The sequence below is a fragment of the Perna viridis genome, chromosome 3, assembly GCF_037379345.1.
Source record: "Perna viridis isolate PV_CMFRI_1.1 ecotype Kerala chromosome 3, ASM3737934v1, whole genome shotgun sequence".
Classification (NCBI taxonomy): Eukaryota; Metazoa; Mollusca; class Bivalvia; order Mytilida; family Mytilidae; genus Perna; species Perna viridis.
Genome location: NC_142447.1, coordinates 19898850 through 19918306, shown reverse-complemented (window position 1 = coordinate 19918306; position 19457 = coordinate 19898850). Strand labels below are relative to the sequence as shown.

General features: G+C 30.6%; 1 protein-coding gene across 26 annotated transcripts in view; it reads right to left on the bottom strand.

Annotated features, from left to right (window-relative positions):
- LOC148621360 (uncharacterized) overlaps positions 1-19457 on the bottom strand; it is a 99188-nt gene that overhangs the window by 36238 nt on the left and 43493 nt on the right. For all 26 annotated transcript variants that reach the window (XM_088575579.1, XM_088575580.1, XM_088575581.1 and 23 more), the window contains exons 4-6: positions 17994-18048; positions 16443-16549; positions 9086-9133 (exon numbers count right to left, since the gene is read on the bottom strand). In XM_088575579.1, coding sequence (XP_088431705.1) covers positions 9086-9133; positions 16443-16549; positions 17994-18048 — 210 coding nt within the window. The remainder of the gene's footprint in view (positions 1-9085; positions 9134-16442; positions 16550-17993; positions 18049-19457) is intronic.

The following is a 19457-nucleotide window of genomic DNA, read 5'->3' as shown; positions in this document are numbered from 1 at the left end:
TTGCGTTGGTTAATTGCAATTATGGTTTTATTGGCAAACATTTTTTCAACAAAATATCAAAACTTCAACCGGATCTCTTAGGTGCAACAATTGAAAGACCTTAGACTTGGCTAGTTATGAAACCCAGTTTAACCCTCTAATTTCTTTCTAGTTGCTTGTAGTATAGCAAGTTTAGGCATATTGGCTAATTTTATTTTCCAGTCTATCAATGATTTTGCCACATCATGTACAATTCAATGTCTTCCTTCCTATTATATGAATGTAAGTTCGATAATTTCTTCGGTAGAGAGATCAAAAGAAGATACCACAGATTTATGGTTTTCCGCTATCCCTACTTTGAAGAGTGTTGTAGCAGTATAGGTCTTATTACTGCTATTATTTTCTACGTTTTACATCTACCTCTGATAATTGGATGTAATCCTTTTTGCATTAAAAAAGCATTGTTGTTTTGGGCTTTGTCTGCAGGTACGATAGCATATTTGTTATATATAGTAGATAATGCTTTTGCTTCATCGAGGTATCAGAAAACCGATGAAGCATTGACACTAACTGACCTACTGAAAATTTTTATACGTTTCAAAATGAAAGACCTCATATAAATAAGTTATTGTTTTCATTACCTAAACATTTTATTTTGCTTTGTGTTTATAATGAAGGCGACTTTTCAGTAATTGAAATTATTGGTGTTATGTTAAAATATTTTTTTAAATATATTTGTTTTCAAGCAAAATAGAAAAGATAAGATGTGATAAATTATTCATTTTTCGATACGTATACATATTTTCCATGGAAAATAATGCCAACATTGCCAAGAAATGTACAAACCTATATCAATGGTCATTTTAAAAGAATGCACAGACACAGAGCTAGAATAATTTATTAAAGCTTTTTTGGACCGGTCTTTTATGACATTCTAAGATTTGGTCATGCTTATCATCATAGGAAAATGAAACCAGATGCACTTTCAACTTGTAATATCCTGTTGATACAGGATACAGAAATAATCTCGCACCACATCTTTTATTGTTCTAAGTATAAGATAAACTGGTTATAGGAGCAACTTTGAACTGCAAGAAACAACCTCTTGATGTTATTCCAAGTAAATACAGAAACAAAACTTTTTAGACATTACATTGTGAATATTAAAATGAGTTTTAATTATTCAACACATCGAAATAAATATTTATGTAACAAACAATTATTTTTTTTTTTAATAAATATGAACATGATTTTATATATTTATTAGATAGTGTTTTTCTTAATTTTGATGTGATTTTGTTCATATATGCTTAAAGAAAGAAAGTGTTGGAAATTATTTAAGAAATACAGGAACAGCTTGAAAGCTTATTGACTGACCTTTCAGTTTTATCTTCTTGACTACTTATTCTTACCATTTATTTCTTGCACTTATCAGTTACACTACTAAGTTATATAAGTCTGAATAGGGTACATTTTGTTCTAACTTGTGGTAACTCTGTCTTAACTTTTCTAAATATGTCTGAAAAATACTTGGATTGTCTCGACTGAGTCTCATCATGTCCAATCAAGTCTCCAAAAGTCTTGACTGTGTTTCGACTTGTCTTATCTTGTCTTGACCAGTCTCGACCAAGTTTTCACAAGTCTCAACCTGTCTCGAAGAGTCTTGAACAGTCTTACCAGTCTTGAATAGACTTAAAGAAGTCTCGACCAGTCTCAGATTAATCCCAAACTGTCTCGATAACATATATTTAACAATTTAGGACTTAAAACAGTCCTAATTTTAGAATTCAAGGATAAAACCTCTGTATCTCTTTTATGCATGAATTGCCTTTTGCATAATTTTTATGGAGAGTGTTACTTAATTATTTAGGTTATAGGAAAGAACATTTAAAGTGATACTTATGATATGGAAAACATCAACGTTTGGACGGATGAATTTGAAAAGAAAGTCAAATAAAAACAGTTTAATTGAAAAAATTGATATTTCACCGCTGCCTGTGAAATAAAAAAATATATTAAATACAATTTACTCTGCCTAATTTAAATCAATGCATGCATTCATTTTCAGTAGATAACAGATTCTACATACTCTTAGATTTAAACAGATTAGATTAACAACAACTAAAACATGTAAAATTGTGGCCGAAATTGAACAGATTATAAGTTGAAAACCCGTTCGTGATTACCTCTGAAGCCTGTCTTTTTTAAATGCTCCTGTTCAGCCCCAAAGTTATTTTTAAAAAGAATCTGAATCGCTTTTCGGTGCATCTTAACACCGCTCAGGAGTCCTGGGTACACACAGGACCGGATAAAAATTCTAGGTACCTGTAAGTGATGTTCATCATTATACTAGAAAAAACGGTATACTAGTATTTACGCCATTCAGCCAATATACAATATACCGTGCAACCGGTCCTGGCGCATGGCATTTATTACGATCCTCGAAATCACAATACACATATTTAATAAATTTCGAACAAAATCGTGCAGATTATAGCTTGAAAACCCTTTCGTAGTAATCTCTGAAGCCAGTCTTTTTTAAACACTCCTGTTCAACCCCAAAGTTATTTTCAAAAAGAATCTGAATGCTATTCGGTGCATCTTAACACCACATGTGAGTCCTGGGTACACAAAGGACCAGATGAAAACACTAGATACCTGTATATGACGTTCATCATTATACCAGAGAACATTGTATACGAGTATTTACGCTATTCAGACAATATACAATATACCGTACAATTGGCCCGGCACGTGGCATTCATTACGGTCCTCGAAATCACAATACCTACATGAACTGCTTGAATCACATAAGCGATAAACATGATACCGTATAAAATGATAATGTTGTATCATATTATTTTTTTTTAAGAATTCTTCTTTTCTCTTTTATTTGTTACTTTTTTCATGTTGTGTGTGCGGTTTTTTTTTATGAAATAAAAATTATAGTTTATAAAAGGATGTATATAGAGAAGAAAATGTGTTAAAATCATGCTGTCAATAATAGTATTATCTTTTTTAAATTAGTTTTCTACATCTTAAGTACATCTATGTATAGTCGGGAGAGAAATTTAAATATGTTTTAAGCCTTGTAAAAATAATTGAAGATATGAGAGATGCGAGATGCATCCCCTATATAGCATAAGGAAGGAAGATAGTGTGGACTGACGGAAGTAAGGACGCTCTAAATGTTTACATATCCTCACTTTGCAAGTTTATGTATAACGATATCCAAATGCCTGACCATTTAATGATATGGTTTAACGTCTTTTGGCAAAAAGGACGAGAACGACCCTGCTTTAAATTAGTCGTACAGCCAAATAAAGAAAGTTCGCACTCTCGCTTGCACCGAAATCAATGTGTCTGGCTGTCTTTTTGTTAAGATGTATAAGTATTGCGAGATATGTATTCAAAATCTGAAGCGGATGTTCGGCGTTAATGTTGTAGATGCATAATTTCGCATGATAACGCAAAAAATATAATAATAAACAATTTAGTTGACGCTAATAAGCCTCTGTGGTTACATGTACATGTTTGACATAAAATATACAAAAGGTTTATGATCTATCTCACCTTTTATCTGATAAGAAGCAGAAAAGTGGCATGCAGCAATTTTTTTATCAGTTTCATGTTTAACTATATACATGTTATAAAAAACATGCAATTATTGAAATCTTTTAGTTTGGCTATGCATTATAAAATCGAATGTTTGAATTTGTTAACAACAAAACAAAATCATCATAATCATCTGAGATGTAAGCAGGTTGTTTCTATGGTTTATAAGCTATTCTTTTTTCAGACGATAGGTTCGGTGTAATAATTAGATTGGTTTTATTTTAAACGAACATGTGTCTATTGGTATCAGAGAGGAGCCAGTAACGCGGGGGTATAGAGGTGAAATATGTCTTTTCTTAGATTTATATAGTTGTTGACCTGTATCAAATTGAAAGGGACTTGTATGTACATGTACCTGTATGATGAATTGTCAATATGTACATTTGTATTACGGTTTTTCTATACAGTAATCTTTATAATATGCAGGCATGTTTTATCGCTATATTTAATGTGAACCTTTCTTGGGTTAGTCCCAGTATTATAAAAACCTTAACCAGGGGCTTTATTATTCCCTAATTAATTAAGTTTTCAGAATTTAACATAAAATACATGTATTTAGATATACGGTAGTTACCTGACAGTTGGTAAGTGACACGCGTGTATATTGCGTCTTTAGTGACATTACACAGATACTGACTGGAATTATTTAAAATGTAATATATTAGTGGTATACTTGTACATGTATACATAGTTCATTTTTGGTATCAAAGTAATGTTATAATATCTAGTACTGAGTCTACTGACCAAGTGAACCGAAGACGAGAAATATGAATAAAATTTAAACCTTATACACATATAGTTACACTTGTAACAAAGAATTTAAAAAAAAATGATAAAATTTCGATCTGAATGGAGATTTAAGGCTCTTCTCCTACTCCACTTTTACATGTATAAAATTTCCGTGAGTATTCCTATTTAAAGATTAGACAGCTCAACCATAAACATACAATTTATCTTAATAATAAATAAATAAAATAATAAATAAATGTGTAAAAAATTTGTGTTTATATCGAGTGAAACATAAAGCGGAATTAGCGAGAAAACTACAATGCAATTTTTTAGAGATGCCTCATTGGAATAAATAAAAATAGAACTTCATGTATTTCAGTGATAAACTCACTTCAACGGTGCAACTAAAGCGAACTAAAATTACCTTACAAAAATTCAATCATACGATATATTAACAGGAATATTCATATCCATGTTCATTGTATCATTTTCATAAATATGGACGTCATTGTGTACAATTTTGTAGATAAGCTTGTTTGTAAACAAGCTGAATTTTCGTTGAAACCAATTAGATCACCTTGATATGAGCTTGATTAATAATTTTTATCATTGCTATTTTTTTCAATTCTTATACGGTACTGTTAGTTTTGCAAAATTATGGCAATTTTCTTTCATAATTTTCTCTTTCAAAACATATGTTTATATATTTATATATATCAAATTATACTCCCCGTTTCTGTGGAATTGTGTTAATAATTTATTGTTTACTTGATGGGATATACATTTTATTTGAATTTGTGCTATTCATAGTGTTTTGTCTCTGTCCCCACATTAATATTCCGCTTCCTCGTTCGAATAAATCTCTCTTTTTTTTTTACTTTGATTCCGAAAGAATAATAGTATTTCTTAATTGACATGAGACAAATTGTCGTCATTAAACTTAATTTAGTAAAACAATATATGTTAACTGTAAATGTAATGTAAGTTCTCTGATTTATAATATAGTTTATATTGAGTTCTTTTATCTGTGCAACCTCAATGATATCTAACATATAAACTAGAAATGAAAATGTAATTACTTGAAAAAAATTGAGGGTTAAAAGGAATGAAAACATAGATAAAATGGTATGACACAATTATATCAGTAACATTCGATTGTAAGAATTTGAATGATGTGCTTCAACGCTATAACCAGGCTTGGAGCGATTGGATAGTTCATATTACCCGTTAATAAACCTCTGAGTAAAAGGCAGTGAATTGGTTGTAACATTAATTAACTATAATGGATATACAAGATTTGAGGAAGCATGACAGTAAATAGGGGTTATGAAACATTATCCAACTTGATTAGGGAATTTTATACATTTATCAAATAAGTAATAAGACTATTATACTATTGACTTCAGTCGAAATACACGAATGTCAATTTATGCCATAACGTTACCTGTATACCAATCATATAAATACTGCATTCTTTATTCTATACACGTGTTTCAAGGATTAACAACAAATGTTCTTCTTTCTTCTTTGGGAGTTAAGAACATCTGTTGTGAATTGCGTTGAAACATATGTGCTCATATTGAAAACACGTATTTATTACATTATCCAGAAAGTTGCGTGTTTTTCAGTAATACTTGTTAAAGAGGCATTTCATATAACTACGTTTTCGCATTAGGTCGTGTCGTTTCTATTAGTAATTTCCCTTCTAAAATTTTATTTCAATTTAAAACATGTAAAAATACAGATTTCGCATTATCTTGAAAGCATTCTTGATCTTCAAAATATATTATAGATAAGGGTAACAACACAAATACCGAAACACTAAGCGATCCATATTCAAAGTCAAGTACAATTGAAATCTAGCGAAATAAGTATTACACCACTTATTACTCAGTTCACAGGAAATGGTTGGGTAAATCTATTTTTTGACAGCGCACCAAACCTTTCTCTTTCATTGTTTTGTAAACAAATAGCAGGTGATTTAATAGCATTTGCATGCTAATATATCATAATAAGTAAATTAGTGGAAAAATAATTTCAAAGGCAATCGTTACTCATTTTTTCAGAAGAAACTCTGTATTTTTCAACAAAAGGACTGATATCTGAAAATAATTTGGTTAGATATCTTTTCTTACGCTGATATTTGTGGGCTCAAGGAAATCAAAGTAGTTAGTAGTTGCGTAGCGTAGCGAATCAACTGCACAATATCAACACCATATGTAGATCCCTCCCAGTTACGTACGTAAAATTTACAATTAAGAAACTTTTCTTAGTGACATTACACAGATACTGAGTGGAATTATTTAAAATGTAATATATTAGTGGTATACTTGTACATGTATACATGGTTCATTTTTGGTATCAAAGTAATGTTATGAAATCTAGTACTGAGTCTACTGACCACGTGAACCGAAGACGAGAAATATGAGTAAAATTTAAACCTTATACACATGTAGTTACACTTGTAACAAAGAATTAAAAAAAAATGATAAAATTTCGATCTGAATGGAGATTTAAGGCTCTTCTCCTACTCCACTTTTACATGTATAAAATTTCCGTGAGTATTCCTATTTAAAGATTAGACAGCTGAACTATAAACATACAAATTACCTTAATGATTAATTATTTCAATGTATGATGTTTAGTACGGAGGCTCATTTTCTTTACATTGTACATGTATCGTTAATTTGCGTGCTTGGGTTTGAAATATGCTGTAGATGTGTGTAAATAATTTGTGTTTATATCGAGTGAAACATAAAGCGGAATTAGCGAGAAAACTACCATGCATTTTTTAGAGATGCCTCATTGGAATAAATAAAAATAGAACTTCATGTATTTCAGTGATAAACTCACCTCAAAGGTGCAACTAAAGAGATCATTAATTAAAAATATGTTTACATGTAATATTAGACTGGGAGCTTGAAACTAGAATTACTAAAAATAAATTCTTTAAAAAAATGATGTCGATTGTGCCACAACCCTGTTGTCGGCTATTTATTTTAGTTAATCGGATTCAATTGGATAAATCCACGATGATATATATACTTATAACTTAATTATTCGTTTGGAGTGATTTGCAAATATATTATGTATCGGACTTCATTTGTAGTTAATTCAAGAGACGATTTTTCCTCAGTTAATTATAGCGTGGGCACCTTCTTTTATCTTTTCGCGGTTCGAGAATCTGTTGACACAGGTGTGGGCTTGCAATTAACAGACAGGTATACACGTAGGGCTTCATTAGATGCAACATGATTATTTAATTATGAAACAAGTTGCAGAGTTTTCAAATCAGAAAAACAATTAGTTTCGGTTTATCACAGTGGTTTAATATAAATGTTGCATAACAAGAACAACATTTTACAAGATTTGTTTTTAATATGTTTTGGGGAGGAAAAAAATTGCCACGCAAAATCTCTCACATAAAAGATTTGAAATCAGGGAAATCTCCCCTATACCGACTGCCAGAGGTTACAAGACCTCACGTTTGGGAACCCCCTCATGTTTGGGATACTACCCCTCATACGACAGTTTTTTAGTCCATTGTAAAACTTTAAAGTTATCTAAATAATATGCATGCAATTTGTTTAAAAGTGGGAATATTTGTGTAATTTTAAATAACTTTTGAAAATGAAGTACATTTTTATTTTCATTATTTCATAAGTTACAGGCCCAAGTAAAACGCAATATTTCAAGGCCCACAACTATTTAGATATATCCCGGGTAGGCAAATTAAGAATATTATATATTCGAAGTGACTCGAATAAAACGTTAATTACAATAACGAATAAGTGAACAATAGTCATTTTTAAAAGTTGAAAAGGAACTACATAAAAAATATAGATTCAAGGTACAAAATTGACAAAATATGTCGTGAAATGTTAAAGTAAAGGTATATCAAATATTTAGATATTAGAAATAAAAGTATCTTTATTCAGAAAAATATACTTCAAATACAATAAACATCCCCACTTTTAAATAAATTAAGACAATTTCCAAACATTCTAATGCTATAATTGATGAATAACTCATGTCGAGACTAATAAGGTTGTTGAAAGCTTTGAATTAAATTGTTGAGACAGTTTAAGACTTAGTTGAGACTGGTTGAGACCAAGTCGAGACTATTCGAGACTGGTAAGACTGTTTGAGAATGGTTGAGACAAGTTAAGACTGTGTCAAGACAAGTCGAGACATGGTCGAGACTAGTTGAGAATAATTTGGCCAAGGTGAGACTCGGTCAAGATAATCCAAGTATTTTTCAGACATATTTAGAAACGTTAAGACAGAGTTAGCACAAGTTAGAACACAATGTACCCTGTTCAGACTTATATAACTTAGTAGTGTCATATAACGATGGTAATGCAATGAGGATTGCTTTAAATAGTTATGCAATTAATTGATTATACATGTTGATAATCTTTACCCAAATATCGAATCAAATACATATAGCAGGCTCTTCTAAAAGTTTTTTTTATATGCAGCTATAGTAAAAACGCAGAGCCCCGGTAATTGTTTAGATTATGTTTATATTATTTAAATGTTTTTGGCATTTTCTTATAGTTTAGTCTTTAAGCCTGTATTGCAGATATGATATTCCTCATTCTAATCATTGTCACACATCTATTTTGTTTTTTTCTTTTATGACATCATTGTGTTCCCGAAAGAAACCGAAAAAATCCCTTATAACCCTTGGATCAGTTCCAACCTAACTGTACAAAAAGGAAAAAAAAAGTAAAAATGCTGGAATTGAAAAATATATTACCTGATTCGTAATCCGATGTTCTTTTTATCTGTGTACTTCCACTATCATCTAAAATAAATTCCCGGAATTAAAGTGTGACTTGGTCAGTATTTATATAGTATTGATATAAAAAGCTAGTAGTCAAGATGGACTCGCAAGATAAAGTAAAAACAAAAGTGCTGGGACAATTAAACTGTTGACAATATGAAGATAATATACTAGACTACACATGAAAACAAGTTGTTACATTGAACTAAAATTACCTTACAAAAATTCAATCATACGATATATTAACAGGAATATTCATATCCATGTTCATTGTATCATTTTCATAAATATGGACGTCATTGTGTACAATTTTGTAGATAAGCTTGTTTGTAAACATGCTGAATTTTCGTTGAAACCAATTAGATTACCTTGATATGAGCTTGATTAATGATTATTATCATTGCTATTTTTTTCAATTCTTATACGGTACTATTACTTTTGCAAAATTATGGCAATTTTCTTTCATAATTTTCTCTTTCAAAACATATGTTTATATATTTATATATATCAAATTATACTCCCCGTTTCTGTGGAATTGTGTTAATAATTTATTGTTTACTTGATGGTATATACATTTTATTTGAATTTGTGCTATTCATAGTGTTTTGTCTCTGTCCCCACATTAATATTCCGCTTCCTCGTTCGAATAAATCTCTCTTTTTTTTACTTTGATTCCGAAAGAATAATAGTATTTCTTAATTGACATGAGACAAATTGTCGTCATTAAACTTAATTCAGTAAAACAATATATGTTAACTGTAAATGTAATGTAAGTTCTCTGATTTATAATATGGTTTATATTGAGTTCTTTTATCTATGCAACCTCAATGGTATCTAACATATAAACTAGAAATGAAAATGTAATTACTTGAATAAAATTGAGGGTTAAAACGAATGAAAACATAGATAAAATGGTATGACACAATTATATCAGTGACATTCGATTGTAAGAATTTGAATGATGTGCTTCAACGCTATAACCAGGCTTGGAGCGATTGGATAGTTCATATTACCCGTTAATAAACCTCTGAGTAAAATGCAGTGAATTGGTCGTAACATTAATTAACTATAATGGATATACAAGATTTGAGGAAACATGACAGTAAATGGGGGTTATGAAACATTATCCAACCTGATTAGGGAATTTTATACATTTATCAAATAAGTAATAAGACTATTATACTATTGACTTCAGTCGAAATACACGAATGTCAATTTATGCCATAACGTTACCTGTATACCAATCATATAAATACTGCATTCTTTATTCTATACACGTGTTTCAAGGATTAACAACAAATGTTCTTCTGTCTTCTTTGGGAGTTAAGAACATCTGTTGTGAATTGCGTTGAAACATATGTGCTCATATTGAAAATACGTATTTATTACATTATCCAGAAAGTTGCGTATTTTTCAGTAATACCTGTTAAAGAGACATTTCATATAACTACGTTTTCGCATTAGGTCGTGTCGTTTATATCAGTAATTTCCCTCCTAAAATTTTATTTCAATTTAAAACATGTAAAAATACAGATTTCGCATTATCTTGAAAGCATTCTTGATCTTCAAAATATATTATAGATAAGGGTAACAACACAAATACCGAAACACTAAGCGATCCATATTCAAAGTAAAGTACAATTGAAATCTAGCGAAATAAGTATTACACCACTTATTACTCAGTTCACAGGAAATGGTTGGGTAAATCTATTTTTTGACAGCGCACCAAACCTTACTCAGTTCACAGGAAATGGTTGGGTAAATCTATTTTTTGACAGCGCACCAAACCTTACTCAGTTCACAGGAAATGGTTGGGTAAATCTATTTGTTGACAGCGCACCAAACCTTTCTCTTTCATTGTTTTGTAAAGAAATAGCAGGTGATTTAATAGCATTTGCATACTAATATATCATAATAAGTAAATTAGTGGAAAAATAATTTCAAAAGCAATCGTTACTCATTTTTTCAGAAGAAACTCTGTATTTTTCAACAAAAGGACTGATATCTGAAAATAATTTGGTTAGATATCTTTTGTTACGCTGATATTTTGTGGGCTCAAGGAAATCAGAGTAGTTAGTAGTTGCGTAGCGTAGCGAATCAACTGCGCAATATAAACACCATATGTAGATCCCTCCCAGTTACGTACGTAAAATTTACAATTAAGAAACTTTTCTTATATAGTTTGAGATGACCACTATTGTATAATTCGAGATAAAGGTAAACATAAAACGTTTTACAAGCCGTTTCTGTAGCTTCTTTAATCTCAAGATCTAGTGGACATGTCAAGGGTATCCGTTTACAAAATGATGGGTTGTTAAAAAACAATACATCTCTTTAAACGTGTGATATTTCCATTTAGGCGTGCTTCGTGTGCTTCATTTGCGTGTATCGTTTGCTTCGTATGCGTGTTTCGTGGGATCGTGTTACGTACAGCGTGGGATTGGTGTGCGTGTGTCTTCTGTGTGCGCACTTCGTGGTTCGTTCTTCGTGTATCGTTAAACGTTCTTCGTGAAACGGTTCTGTATTCTAATTGGATAATAAAAATAGCTCCTATGGTAGATCGATATCAAGGAATATCGTCGAAATTTCGTTTTCTATGCCAAAACTAGTGTTCTTTTTGCGTTGAAAAAAAATTGAGGAATCAATACATGTAGAAAATAATTAATTTCAAAAATTTGTACATATAATTAACTGATAATGAAATACTGCCAAAATAAAGAGGGCCTTCCGAAATGGTCAGAATAAAGTTTTCCAACTATAGCTTTTCGTGTGTCGTTTGAAAATAAAATATATTTTACCCCAATTTATGAAATTTCAATATTTTCATAATCCCAGACCAGTGAAAATGCTTTTGCAATATACTATGTATAATAAAATGAGCATTTTTCATATCGACAATGCAACATTATCTTTTTTAGACTATTAAGATTGCATCGCATTAGTTACACCTCCAGAAAGTACTCCAGCAATGCTACAGGTTGTTTGGCAAGCTATTTTCTGACTTGATGCCATCTTAATCTCTAGCATATGACATGTTGAAAGCCACCGCAAATATTAATTAGTTAAACATTTGTTTAAAATACTTTATGTCTTTTATAACATAAAAGAAGTTTAACCTACCGGAAATCGAACGATAAAAATCCAAAATATTGGTTAAATACCTTGAAAACATTTGTAAAGAAAACAGTTGTCAAAATGACCAACAATTTTGAATTGGGTCACTAATTTTACGGAATACAACATATTTTTGACAAAACGAACTTAGAGTTGGTAAAGGCAATTCGTTGGTTAATTTGATATATTAGTTTCGCAAATTGTAAAATCCGTAATTTTATCAAACAGAATTACACACTCAAAAAAGCTGAAAACCAAATATGAAGTTCATTTTAACTGCTTTTACAAAGGATTTCCAGGATTGCGGGATTTTCACATTAGGTAGGTCATTGTTTTGCTTTAGTTTAGTCACCTTCTCCCGTTTAATGGTAACGAAACTGTATTAAACGTTTTAAATGGAAGATATTTTACTATTATTCTGCCGATTTCAAGGAACGGCGGAACGAGCGTTATGCAATATAGCGCTCGGAAGTAAGAGGTTGGGGTATGGAGGAACGGAATTCCAACCTATTTCGTTGTAGGGGTACTCCTGAAACGTGTAACATTCCCATTTTAGCGTGCTTCGTGTTTCATGGGATCGTGTATTGTTCATCGTGGGTTTCGTGTGCGTGTGTTTTTCGTGTGCGCACTTCGTGCTTCGTTCTTCGTGTATCGTTAAACGGTTCTGTATTCTAATTGGATAATAAAAATAGCTCCTATGGTAGATCAATTTAACGGAATACCGTTGTAATTTCGTTTTCTTTGCCGAAATCACTTTTACATTTTACATTGAAAAAAAAAATTCCGGAATCAATACATGTAGGAAATAATTAGTTTTAATCAATCGTACATTATTTGAACATATAATGAAATACTGCCAAAATTTGAAGGGCCTTCCGAAATGGCTGGGGAAAAGTTCCCGAAGTATAATAGCTTTGTGTTTCTCGTTTGAAATTAAAAATGGAGTATAGTTTACCCCAGTTTAATGAACTTTCAATATTTTCATTCTCCAAGACCAGTAAAAATGTTTTCGCAAAGGGCCATGTATAATAAAATTGCTTTCATATCAACAATGCAATATTTTCTGTTTTCGACAAAAAAGATGTTATTGCATTAGTTAAAATAGCTAAATTATTTCAAAATAAAGCACTTTTTACAATACTTAAAATTTGGGTAGTTTTATTCTCCTTGGATAAAAATGTGTTCCCAATGAGCCATATACAACAAATATGGACATTTTTTTAAAATGTTTTATATAAGAATTATTTTCTTTTCATATTCAGAGCAATAAGATGGTATTGCATTAGTCAAAGATACTTAAATATCTAAAAATTGAGTATATTTTATATTTAAATTTATGAAATTTCAACGTTTTCATAACCCAAGACCAGTGAAAATGTTTTTGCAATTCACCATGTATGATAAAAATGTACCTTTTTGTCATATCAACGATGCAATATTTTCATTTTTAGGCAAATAAGATGGTATCGCATTAGTTAAAATGGCTAAATTATTTTTAAAAAAAGTGTACTTTTCACAAATGTGTTCCAAATGATCCATATACAATAAATCAAAACAAATATTTTGTTACAAAAATACTTTCTTTTCATATTCAGAGCAATTAGATGGTATCGCATAAATCAAAAATACTCCATAATATAAAAATTGAGTATATTTTACCACAATTTATGATTTTTTTTTATTTTATTATTCCAAGGTCAGTGAAAATGATTATTTCACATTGTACCATGTATAATTCATATCAATAATGGAGTATTATGTTTTTAGACTAATAAAATGGTATGACATTAGTTAAAATAGCTAAATTATTTCAAAATAGAGTGATTGTATCACAATGATCCAAATTCAACAAAATATAGACATTTTACACACAAAAGTAGTTCTACATATTTGATATCCAAAGCAATATGATTATATGGATATAAACTTTATCGACTAAATTTTGTTTAGAACTTATCTTCAATTTTAAGAACTTCAAACATTGTCATACTTCCAGACTAATGACAATGTTTCGCAATGTACGATGTATTACAAAAATGAACGTGATTTTATATCAAAACATTTATAGACATTTAAATATTGTGTATGTCGAATGTATTTATTAAAGCGTAATTCCCATTAATGTAAAATTACATCTAAGATGTTAATTATTAGTTTCGTTTTGCAAGTTAGATTTCGAAATATACCAATTAATGAGATGAATACTTTCGGCGGACACGATCATTTGTTAATCGTGTTTCGTGTGCGTTTTTCTTGGGATCGTGTTTCGCGGGATTAGGAACGTTACACGTTTCAAGGGGTGTATACCATCAATATATGTACGTGAAATTAAAGAATTTAGCATCTTTTTAATAAGCCTGCTGTAAACCTGCTTTTCTGTGTAGCACATTTGACCCTTCTGAAATGGTTTAGAAAAATACGTGGATTTGTTTCTCAAATCAGCAAAGTACGGGAGTTTAGGTTTTCAAGTAAATATTTAGAATTTTTACGTATGCACCTATGAATAATTCTCCTACGAGAGAAGATGGTATTGCAATTAGCTTACCGTCCAGTTTTCACTGTGGGCAGCATCTTTGCAATGGGAATTAACATCTCCTTCGTGGAGCAAGATGAAGCTATACACTTTTCTTTGTATGGATTCTTATGAAGTTTGGAATCCATTACAAGTACGGTAAATCCTCAAATACTGTGTCGATGTTGATAAAAGACATGAAGCTCTCATAGTTGTTTAGGATTTCATCTTTGTCAATGGTAGTACGTTTGTGTATGGCATTACCTGGCATATTACTATTAATGTCTATTTTTGTAAAAAAACTATTGAGATAATGATCTTTACGAACAATTTCAATGAGTTAGTAAAGTCATTCAAGATCCCCATGATGAACTAAAACACAAGCAATATACATTATTGTAAGGATTCCTACTGTCGATGAAAAATGTATTTTATTATCAAACAAACAAACTGACACAACACAATACTAAAATAATTCATAGCGCATACATGTACCTCATCCACGAAATGACCAAGCAGTAGGTGTTTCTTCTAGAGACGAGAACATAATGGAAATTTGTCATTAAGTGGTCACCGAACGACCATCTGATATTGATGAGACTTGTAAGTTTTAAAAAATATATATTTGTATCTAAAATATTGATAAAAAATATCCCATAGATTTATTCCTATCCAGGATGAAAAATAACATAAACAGAAAAATAAATAAGGCAGCGAATCCTCGTCATACACCATGTCCTTATAAATCGTTATTCACAAGTACATTTCAAATGTAAAAAAAAGATTTTTGCGTACTAGTAATAAAGCTAAGAAACACAAACATCCTGACAGAAGAGGTATATGTGCATAACGCCTTTCGATCAAAATCTGCTTCTATCTCCTTTAATTCCATATATTCTTTTTACATTCTTATTTCTTATTTTATTATTGTTTAAGCAATATACCTTATTCATCACAGTTGGCATTATCGGTTTAGTTTTTTTTTTATTTCTCCTTCTACATGAAAGTCGACGAGTCTTTTCAGACAAATAAAACACATCAAAATTTGTTTTTAGATTTTAGAAATGATAAAAAGACAATGTCCGATCTACTGGTGTATGATAAGAATTTATCGTAAAAATATTATCCAGATCACAGACGACTAAATTAAATTCTTGAAATGACAAAAATTTCCGATTGACGAATTTTTGAGCAGCTAAATATTTACTTTGAGCATTGTGACCTATATTTTCAGTAGCCTATTTCGATGTCTTTATACTTAGGAACATTCCTGTAGAATTTTACAAAATCCCTAACGCCATAATTGCATGGTGGGATTTGTCTTTAAATGTACAGAAAAAGTAACAACTAAAAGTGTTTACAGCAATTATGAATGTTAAGTAAACCAATGATAAATTATCTCGTCCAGTGCAAATTGTTAAATCGAATATACACATTTCATCCAAAGACATATATAGACGTAGTTTATTAATACTGGTGAATAAATACCAATAAGACAAAACAGATTTCAAACTATTATTATTTGATGAATTTCAACAGCAATGTTTTATGAGCAAACAATTGTGGTTTAATCTACACTACTACACAAGTACATCGTCAAAGGAAATGTAATTAAGGCATATAAGAAATAGACATACACAAATATTATTTTTACAAAATAAATGGACAAAAAGGGAGACATAAACTCCTATGGACATTCCTTACCCAGAGATGAGCTAAAACACAGTCGTCGGTTTCGTTTACTGATCAGTAGAACAATTATCATAACTATGATAACTATGGTTGTCGATACTCCAAAAAATATACCAAGACTGAAAAAGAAATTTGAAAAAGGCAACCGATTGGAAAGATCATGAATCTAGTATATGATCAGAAGTGCTCGAGAGCATATGTAAACATTAACATCCAATCCAAGTGCAATTTGATTTTTGATTTCAATATTTTTTTTTTACTTCTCAATATACAGTTATACATGTCACAACAAATCAATATTATATAAACGTCTCAGAATATGACGACTCTATTCGCTACACTGCTCCATCGGATCCAATTGATACAGGGAAGGTTTTTTCCTTATTTGATGGCTCTGACATACAGGAAGTTAAAAACAAAATCAAAGGCCATAAGCACTAATTATAACAAATCTGCAAAGCTGTGCACAGGTAACTGTGCTAATTTCCATAGAGGGTTGGGGTTTAACACTTAATGTGGTCGGCTGTAAAGTATCGTATATACCCTCAACGCAGGAGATTGGGGCTACCTACCTACGGACAAATAAACAAAACGATCGTCATGAAAAACAAAATGAGGTTTTGGAATTCTAAATAAGAAAATGTTATCCTCCTTTCCGTTTTGATAAATATTTCTTTCCACTGCTCTAACATCTATCATAACTTTTTTATTTCTCATTTACACATATAAATGAACGAGTAGTCTGTATCTGTCAATCATTAATAGATAATGCATGTGTTAAATATTGTAAACATTTGAAAACAGTACACATTGTACTTACGTTGCATGTATGTTGTCCTCAAGGCGTTCTATTAAATCTTTGCTGTGATATATGTTCACGCGTGGGCAAAATTTTAAGCGAATGGTCGGAAAAAGTAACAGTATATTTCTTTTAAATTTGAAAATGATGTTTTTGTAAGTTATAAAGAAAAGACATTAGCATTAGACAGTTGAAAGCAGAATTCTTTTGTTAAAATGCGTTTTCCCTGTGTCGCTTGAATCAGTCATACACTTTATCTCCAATCAGAAAACAACCACACATGTTATACCCCGTTAGAAAGTATCGACAATATTGTAGGAATATAAAACTACAGACAACCTCTTTAACCAAACTTTTTATAATCCGAACATCTGTGTACAGTACACACTTTTAAAATCCCCTTATATCAATCTAAAAGTATTTTGAAATTTGGTAAACCAAACACCTGTCTGAACAGAATCACGTCTAAATTTCAAATGCTGTTTGACAGGGGTCACTATATATCTCGAAAACACCAAATGATAAAAGAAATAAAATGGTGTGGAGAAAAATGCATTCTTTTGTATCATATTTTGATTTACATAATTCAAAACCTTTATTCATATCTTTTTTGATCCTTTAGCAAAAATATATCGATGTTTCTAACACATCTGTACCTAGTTTAAAAAACAAACACAATTTTAGATTTTTGTTTTGTTTTAATTTTGGGACATTAATTTGTTTTTGTACCACTACTATTTTTACCAGAAGTTATATCAACTCACATTTGTCTCTCACTTAAACGATTTCTTTCTTGTTTGTCATTGTCTTTCATAGTATCTACAAAAAATAATGGAATATAATTGAACGTATGCTTTAAAAGTTAATACTGGTTCTTCCTAATGATAACATATGGCTAGACACTCACAGTAACAGATTGTAATATTATTTCAAGTACATGCTACATATGTTATATGAACTTTGAAAATATGCAGCGATTTGATGTAAATACTTTCATTGCTATAGAAAGTGTGTTTATTTGAGATATTTTATGTTGTTGCCTTTACAGCGGTGTTGGGAAATAAAATGTGAAGTTTAAAAACATATCACATAATATTCAAATACATCTGAGTGTATGTCATTAATGTGGTCCTATAAATATGTAAAAAAAAAAACTAATTCCCAAACATGCATATTTGTTTGTTCAATAGCCCATTTCTTGTGGCCAACTTAGTCAACTACATTTGTTAGCATTTCTTGGTGTACATCATACGGAGTGAATATATTATGAAAATACATATCTATAAATATTGTAGTACACAAAGTACAACAAAACACGGGTGGAGTATTTAGTACTTTTCTTACAAAGAGCATTGAATTTTTTTCAACAATCACCTTTGCCAAGCAGTTGGCCATAAGATGATTTCAATGTATCAAACAATAAAACACTGAGGAAGCGCTAAGGTTATATTTGTGAATCATGAAAGGGAATATTTAAAAGTAAATTAAATTTGAAAGTGACAAGAATGCAATTTTATATATCATTACTTGTTTTTAACAAAGTCAATACTTGTAACATCTTACATTGTAACGAGTTGAATAACAAGCTTCCTCAGTCAAGATAGTAAGTACCGGGGTTTTTAGTTTCGTCAAGTGCTTTCAAACGGTTAAAATATTAAACAGTCGATATTGGAGAAATCTGAAAATCGTCGATGTGTTCAAATGTAATGAAAACACCTCTTCTAATGCCATAATATTTTAAAATATCAACAAAATAAATAAATGTATAAAAAGCGCATAAAACGTTTGTATTCATATTATGCTTTCTTCATAAGATCACATAATTGGAAAGATAAAAATATGCAAATATTTACAAGCAATTGTTAGCCACACTTTATCTGATCAACCCTTTGATGAAAAGGTGTAACTTATCACCTGCGAAAATAAAACCATTGTTATGAATTGGAATTAAAGAAATTTCACTTAAAAAGCATCACTGAAATACGGATCCGTCAGTTCCGTTTATTAAAAGGATTGTTTTGTCATTGACCTGTTATTTGATTTCAAACTATAATCATGATTTCGGAGTAGTTACCGTGTACGTTTATGTTGATTATGGCCCAAAGGTATGTAATCATAAAAATATAGTTGGATTACCAATATGATATATGTAAACAGGACAAACAAGTATGTACTTTGTGTTTTCCTAAAAAGTCGTTTTCTTATTTCTTTCTTTAAAGAACCTCTTT